The 8,611-nt window shown below is 35.6% G+C and overlaps 1 protein-coding gene across 2 annotated transcripts in view; it reads right to left on the bottom strand.

Moving 5' to 3' along the window:
• Window positions 1-8,611, bottom strand: part of Dhc62B (Dynein heavy chain at 62B) — a 321,508-nt gene that overhangs the window by 93,938 nt on the left and 218,959 nt on the right. For both annotated transcript variants that reach the window (XM_081762141.1, XM_081762142.1), the window contains 4 exons: window positions 8,426-8,603; window positions 7,154-7,382; window positions 3,387-3,544; window positions 2,493-2,723 (listed from right to left, as the gene is read on the bottom strand). In XM_081762141.1, the coding sequence (XP_081618267.1) occupies window positions 2,493-2,723; window positions 3,387-3,544; window positions 7,154-7,382; window positions 8,426-8,603 (796 nt within the window). The remainder of the gene's footprint in view (window positions 1-2,492; window positions 2,724-3,386; window positions 3,545-7,153; window positions 7,383-8,425; window positions 8,604-8,611) is intronic.

The following is an 8,611-nucleotide window of genomic DNA, read 5'->3' as shown; positions in this document are numbered from 1 at the left end:
TGTTTACTTTCTATTTTCCACTTATTCGCTATGAAAATTCTAGATATAATTTATGACCAACTTACACTATAATACGGTACTCAAATTCGACAAAATAAATCCTCATGTTTGGCGGCTCTGCATGCTACGAAAACACTTGAAAGAGAGAAACAGATTTCAACCTGTCCGGAAAGTGTATGAGACACTTTTGGAAGGATCGCGTTTGAAATGTGATGTTGTTTTGACTTTAGACTAAACCACAGGCGATTGACTAATATCTTGAGGGTTTTGTTTATCTTCACCGCAAAGAACTATCGCGCAGGAGACACGTATTCGATTCCCGGTGGGAACTCATGTGATTCGGATCCCACATTAAGCTCTAAGTCTATGTCTCATATAGCCTCACTGCTGTAAGAGACGCTAAACTCTAATCAACTAATCTACGGTGAAGAAATAAACATGTATATCACACTTATTTAATGAGAGCAAAATAAAATGTCTTTATGCTCTATTGGGTTTAATTTTTGAAAACAAAAACGATCTTCAACTTTTTAATTCCCAAAATAGAATAAATGAAATAGGTAATACTTATTTCACTTACACTCACTCACTCACTCAGGCTTCTTCGTTTTAGGGGTGAATACATTGCATTTTCAAACTAATATTAGACATCGTATCTTCAAACTAATATTAGTTTTGAACTTAACACTTTTCAATATTTAAAAGGAACTGTTATATTTTTATACTTAATAACGTGTTCACATACCATGATTATCGACCGCCGGTGCCTTATTGTATGTGTGTTATTGTGTGCAAGTATTAGCGTTGTCCACGAGACGAGACAAGCGAGAACTTATCCAATAGAAACAGCTAAACCTTTCTGAGACAAAACTCCATATCCACGACATTTTTTTAAAAGAGGAGACAGCCTCAAGACTCTTCCCATGAGCAACGCTAGTGAAAATCATAAAGTTTACGTCCTGACTTCGGGATCGGAAGCGCCTACCCTTACCATAATTTGACTATAGTACCTCAATCATAGGATGTCCACGTCTGGTTCCAAGGGATATTAGTTTGATTCTAGATCATGTTATGTATTGCATCCGTGGGTTTTCTAGGAGTTCTTTCAATTTTTCCCCCTTCTCGTTTCACAGTTTCTTTCAATATTCACTTTCCTCACTCAACATTCGTCTTCTTTACCCCTTAGGGTATTTGTGAGATGTTAAAGACTGCATCTCATTTCACTGTAATAAATCAATAATACAGTCTGTAGCATTCAGTGTTTCTTCCAAGTATATTTATGAGTCTCGGAGTTGGCCAAATGACCCCTTTCCTTCCACCCGCAGCTAAGGTAAATTGCCATTACCTGTCACTTTTGAGCAAGGCACGTCTTGCGAATAGTGTCCCATTGCAGCTCCGTCACATTTTTATTTTACCAATCCAGAGAGAAATTTTCTGGAAGAAGGTCTGATTGTAGTTTCAAAATCACGTTTCAGTGTTCACATCTTGGACAATGATAGAACTTACTTGTGAGTAGAACATAAATACTTTTATGTGTAAACTCAAGACACTTGTAAAATACAATGTATAAATTCTTGTGTGTTTTCCTGTTTTCTCAAAAATAAATTCAAGGATTGTTTCCCATCTCTTCTTGTCATTCTAATTCTTACTGCCTTTAAAATATATCAAGTTTGATATAAGGAGAGTACAATACTACTACTTAACAATAGTTATAACATTCATTTGATATTTCTATTTCTTTAGTTCTTTCACATAAGAACTTTCAGCCTTGGATCCATTTCCTACTTACACAAAAAATTGGGAGAGGGGACACACACGCGTATATTTCCTTTAGAGTCTCCCGTGCATACAGGTAATTTATCTTGTGCCATAATAACTTATGTAAAGCAGGTTGAAACCGTCAAATGATTGGTGTTTGAATGACTGTAAATGTTTTCATAGTTAGGAGATGGATATACAAACCCACTGAATATGATTTAATTGACTGAAGAGATGTGCATACAAATGCTGAATGATAATAGTGATAGCAATAATAATAACTATTAAAAAGAGAACGTAATTTGAAAAGGTACGTAATAGTAGCTATTGATAAGATCGGAGAATACGTGTATGAGATATCATGGAATTATATTCAAGTTAAGAAATAAAGTATTCGTATTTCTTGTAATTATGTATAGTACGTTCTGTCAAAATTTCACAAGTCACAACACATATTACCTCATACTACTTTTATACATAAATATAGAATGTACATTAAATATTTTGTTTTAAATATACATCAGCAACACAAAACTAATTCCCTAATATTAATTCAAATCAATGCTCTAAAACCAAAAATTAAGAAGTATTTTAAAAGCTTTACGTCATTATTATCAATTTTACAACAAAATTGGAAGTATATATCATTGAAATGTAATCTAAAAACATGTCTATGTTTCCAAAATGAGAAAGAAACGCATCACAAATCTTTGCCAATTTTAGAAAACTCTTACCTTTACTACTGCGTCATACACATCCATTGCTCGCACCCATTTGCACAGTCCTTCTGCTGCGCTTGAGGCTTTGGCAACTATCTCAGGTTTAAAATCCTTATGAGAAATAAAATCCTTCCTAATTTTTGCCATATTTGCTGCAGGTATGTGGTCCTTATCAAAATCTCTCAGTTCTTGTAGAAAATTCAAGTTTCCTAACATTCTCAGGCTAGGTCCCCAGTAATCATCTTTCTGTTTCAAAAGAAGAACAAAATATTCATTACTTTTAGTTCAATGACCCATTTCAGCACAGCGACTACACGAAATGGAATGCATATATGCAGGATGGGCGCCGAGCCGACTGACACATTTCAAATTTGAATATTGCGCAGGCGTAATAACTTATATTGGTTGGCGGGGTAAGAACCGAAAGAGGAGAGAACGCTACGTTATATGGTCAGTCGAAATTGAGCACTGGAGCACAGAACATCGTGTTATATCAGTTCATACAGGGTGGCGCGGAGTCGACTAACATATTTCAAAACTGAATATTGCTCAGGCGTGATATCTTGGAGTGGGTTACGGGTGGGACATTGGAAGAGAATAGGATGCTATTTTATAGGAACACTATAATAGTTATCATGGACATCGTGAGAGCGTTGAACAATGTATTTCCTGTGTTCGTACTTATTACGAAACGAAGTCAGTCATTAAAGTGCAGCGATTGTTCAGAAATTTCATTGTTACCTAACATTACGCTAAAGGTCCATTTGATATTCAATACATTCTTTATATTGCAACTGAGAAACATATATTGCTGTAACCAAGAACCAACAATTCAATGTAAGGAAAAAAAAAAAAAAACCACACACACACACTTGATATTGTCTTATGCAAAATTGATTATAGCCTTACCTTTCTTCCCGTAGCTGGATCAGGAACTTTGTCTGGGGGTATTCCTCTGATCACACACACTGCGGCCATTACTAGTTTCACTGTTTCAGGAGGATTCTTCATAGCTTTTACTAAAGTGATATCCTGAGGTTTTAGGGTATCCAAGGCATTTAGTGCCTCTATACAATGGAAAAAGTAATCGTGAATATGAAACTACTGGATAAAAAGAACTAAAAAAGATAACAACTTCATATTTAGTAATACTAAACATTTCATTAATAACAAAACATGTTAAATACGTATAGTCGTAGTAAAAAAACTGCCCAAGACTGACTTTTCACTGCTATTTAAACAGTATTTATTACGGTTTTATTATATCCAATCAATTGATTGAAAACTTTTGCTGTGTACAACTTACCAAAAGAATGAACATCATATTTCACATGCTTATATAGCAGGTCAAAGTGTGCCATCATGCCAAATTTGATATCGATCGGATGAATCCGGGTAATTTTTTTTTAATTTTTTCGATAATCTGACCGCATGTAACTCGGGAATCAAAAACCTGAACAACGTAACATTTCACACTCTTATATGCAAGGATCAGTATCTATCATCATGCCAAGCTCGATGCCGAATTTTGGTGTATGTTTAATTTTTCCTTCTTCCAAAATCTGACTCAAAATTTAAGAGCCTGTAACTTAGGAATGAGCCAGACCTCTAAAATCTGGTCAACGGTACCATCCGGGGGGAAAAAATCCCCCAAAATTTTTTGAACAGATACGTGGTCCAGTATGTCAAAACTGCTTGGTGGATTTTCGTCTGGCACAGTTTTATGCCAAATATGACATCATCAATATGGCTGCCTACTGATTTCACGATAGCAATTTTAAATGAAATGAAATATTTGAGTTTTACGTCCCACGATTATGCCGATTAGGCTAAAGGAGACGGTGATTATGAGAAATGAATGAAATGGTGGAATGAAGAAAGTGGGAGGAAACGGGAAAACCCCGAGAAAACCCACGCACACGGTGTTTGTTCACAAAGTTCACTTGGCGGGGGCTAGGATCGAACCCGGGACCGCAAGCACCAGAGGTGAACGCTCTACCACTGAGCCACCGCACTCTACCACTCTAGAAGCTCTAACTAGACCAAGAACAATCTGCCATATCAACATAATTAATCCAAAATGAGGATAAATCACCATTATGTTTCAAAGAAATTCCTGGTAATCCTTGAAGAGATTCAGAATGCGAATACTGGATACATTCTCTAATACACCTTGTAACTTGTGACACACATTGTCACGAAGTAATTCAATCTGTGTGATAGCGTTATTAAGATCTTGGTTGGCGTTTTGGTTATTTATTTCCATCCATTTAAGAAAGCCTTTCTGTGTCAATCTCATTAAGGCTTCGTAGAGCAACTTATACAGTCTAACTATCTTAATATAATGGCTATCCTCCAGTATTGCATATAACATGTTAAAGGACTACTAATACCGTGAGCTAGACAACCTCTTGGTGTCCTTCCAGTGGGGGTAAATCAAATGATGTTTATTATACATGGATCCCCTATCTAGGGACGTATATTGTAAGAATAATGTATTTTTATTAATGTAGAGCATATACTTCACGCCAGTATGAATATTGTAATATAAATCTAGAATCGCAGTAAATGATCAATTCATATTGAAGGCCTTGTATTTCTGCCGAAATCAATATCACTATGTCTCATTCACATTGTATGTTAAAAGTCACATCCACGTAAAATTTCGGAAGACTCCAGCTTGGTGTAGTGGTTAACACGTTTGCCCTCGTTGCTCGTGCTCCTGGGCTCGATTTCCGGAGAGGGTACATTTCAAGAAAAAAGTAGTTCGGATTCCCCTATAATCAATAGGTCTACGTCCTCTTTAGCCGCCATGACATAACCGTGGGACGCTAAACTCGAGCCAAATCGAAATCGAAGTAAAATTTCTAATATTTGAATTCTTAGAAATTTACACCTACCAGCGCATAAAAAGACTTATTTCCGTTATTTGTGAAGATACAGTTATGATTCAAGTGTCGTTCGAAAGCTCTTGAAACGCACAACATTGTTTATTTCGTGGTGTTTTTGTGTAAATGTAGCTATTTCATAGTTATTCGCAATTAAAGGATGCGACTGAATGTGTGACCATGACATTTCTCCATTTTCAGGCACTATATTTCAAAATGGCGGCAACAATTAGGAAACCTTTGGTATTGAAATATAGGCCTGGAGTATATTCTCGAAAATAAAGCAAAAATTAAGTTCCTACCTTGAACGATAGTGCAGTTATAATCGTTTAAAATTGCTATGATTAAATCAGTAGGCGGCCATATTGATGACGTCATATTTTGCATAAAGCTGTGCCGGACGAAAGTCCACCAAGCAGTTTTGACATACTGGACCACGTGTCTGTTCAAAAAGTATTGGGGGATTTTGCCTCCCCGGATGGTACCAAAATGTTGTCTGGCTCATGGACTAAATCGAAAGCCTTCACATCATATGTCGCATGCTTATATTGCAGCTCAAGGTCTACTACTATGCTACGTTTAAAACCCAATCGAATGAGTTTAATGTATCCCTCCCTGTGTCCAGTTGGATAACATTGAAGATGAAAATTTTAAAAAATGAGATAGGAAAGTGTCAGATGGCGCATCTAATGGATTGTTCTGCGTGCCCTATAGAGCCCGTTCATCATGAACCCGAAAAGGTCACTCGAAATTTTTAAATGGTATGATATGTAATAATTTACACCATTGAAAGGTTTGTGGAAAAAGAAACAACTATTGTAAGAAGTATGTCCCGTTTTACGATATGACTACCATTGAATTGTGAATTCTTGCACAGTCAGATAAAACAAACAATTAAATGGTGGTCATGTTGGAAACAGTGCCGTACACAAAAATCTTTTTCCTACAAAAGTTGTTCGTTTTTCCATTATAGTTTCAATGACATTAAATTACCATACCTTAAAATTTAATATTTTTGAGTGGCTCCCGGAGATCCATGACAAGGAGACCTGTAAGTCAGGCAGAGCGTTCTATTTGATGCGTCTTCTTACATTTCCCCATCTCATTTTTTGTTTGATTCTTTTACCTCCACCCGCTTGAGATGTATAACCATTGGAAGTTTTACCGGAATGTGCAAGAACTCACAATTAGTGTCCATTTCGTAAACGGTGCCCCACATGAAAAACTTTTTCCTACAAAAACTGTTTGCTGTTCCATGATCTTTCCAATGATGTAAATTTCATACCTTGATACTTAAGATTTTCGGATGACTTCCTCAGTCCATATGATAGGAGACCCTGTTAGGCAAGCAGAGCGCTTTGTTCAATGCACTCTCTAAGATTTTCTTGTCTCATACTTTTATCTCCTATTGTGATTTATAGGCACTGAACGTTTTATTTGAAATGTCTGACACACACACACACGTGTGTGTTTAAATATATATATCTGACATAATGAAAATGTATTTATGGAGTAGGGTCAAAAGAGAAACATCGGCCAGTAATACAAGTAAAAGTAAAACATATAAACTTACATGATCTCATTCAGATTTTAAGGGTCATTCAGAAATACATGTAAAAGAAGTAAGATAAAACACACTGATTATCAAAGTCACACATCACTTTTTCCTCTGTGTACAAGAATGAAACAATTAATTCTCACAAAGGTAGAATCTTGCAACAGGTTAGTTTTTGGTCGTCTCATGTAACACGTGAAAATATAAAATAACATTTTAGAACACAATGTTACCTTCTAAGTATGGAATTGCATGAGCCAAATCCTCTTCGCACTCGGATTTTAGTTTTTGTGCTTCTTCAGCCTGAATATTAGCTGCTGCTTCATCTTGTTTGACTATAGCTGATACTCTTTCAACTTCTATTGTTTCCTTCTCTATTTGTTTCATCATGGCTTGCGTCACTTTTGCTGCCTCTACTAACTTCGGTTGCAGAGCCGTTAGTTCATTTTGCATGTCAGCAACCTTTAAAGAATAATTAAATTGCCTATTATGCAAATGTTATTACTGATAGAATAAAACTTCGAGGCTACAAAATTTTTTAAATCATGCTTATTTCATTAAAAACTAAATACAATTTTAAGAAAGACACTAAACAAGCGATGTATGATATATAAATAATAGATTCACTTCTAATATTACGAACTCTTTTTAAAACGTAGCTCTAGACGTAGCAACAGACAAATTTAAGCTTTTATACATTTTTATTTTAGAAGAGACATAAATTTCTCTGTGAAACAACAGTAGTAAGTTAATTAAATGTCAGGATAAATAATTGTTGATAGTGCAACTTGTTCACGGCTGTGTCTTTGAAATTACGCGTTAGACAAAAGAACGTATTTGTACCATTTTGATGAGAAAAAAAATGTCCATCATGTAGTGTAACCCATACATATACTTAATGATTCTTCGCATGTAAACTGGAACAAAATTTTAGACCAGCGTAAGTGCTAAATACATTATTTTGGAGTTTATAACTCCGAAATGACGCTTTCGTGTCCCCATGTTGGTTTATAATTTTCTTTTTTCATGTTTACAACGGTACAAAGAGGGATATAACTCGAGAACAAAATACTGGATCAAGGTCGGGTATACAAACATAATGAATATTTTGAATCGTGGATTCCATTAATCTACCACTGGGAGTGAAATGTATACTAGTTTACAATTCCTGATTTATAAGTTTTTGTTTGTAGAAAACCTCCTATGGTTAATGGCTAATCTTGCTTATTATCTACTGATTTATTATTACTGGAACTTACGGCTTAAAATAACCACGTAGTTCTTTAGGCCAGCCTTATTGTGACATTTAGTTCTCGAGTTATGACCTCTTCTTCCCTCATTTTGATCAATTTTCAGCGCCTATAGTTCCGAAATGGCGTATTTGTCCACCCACATTCGTCTAAAATTTTATTCACATTTTCATGTCAGAAAAGTTTTAGGGTGGGGTTCCTGAACATCCTACATATGTAAACATCTCTACTAATGAGGGAAAATATAATCCTTACCTGCGAAGCAGCAAAATTAAGTTTGTCTAATCCACCTACATATCTAAATTTGGCAGCCATCGTTTCCTTCTGCTTTTTCAGAATGAGTTCTTGGAAACAACCAATGAGTTCTAAGAATGATGTAGGTGTAATGTAAGTAGGCCTTCCTTGCGTTTGCAAAAATTTCTCGGAAAGCGCACTGAAAAT

Source organism: Thermobia domestica, chromosome 6 (assembly GCF_964235325.1).
Source record: "Thermobia domestica chromosome 6, izTheDome1.hap1.1, whole genome shotgun sequence".
Lineage (NCBI taxonomy): Eukaryota > Metazoa > Arthropoda > Insecta > Zygentoma > Lepismatidae > Thermobia > Thermobia domestica.
This window is presented reverse-complemented; position numbering and strand designations above follow the sequence as displayed.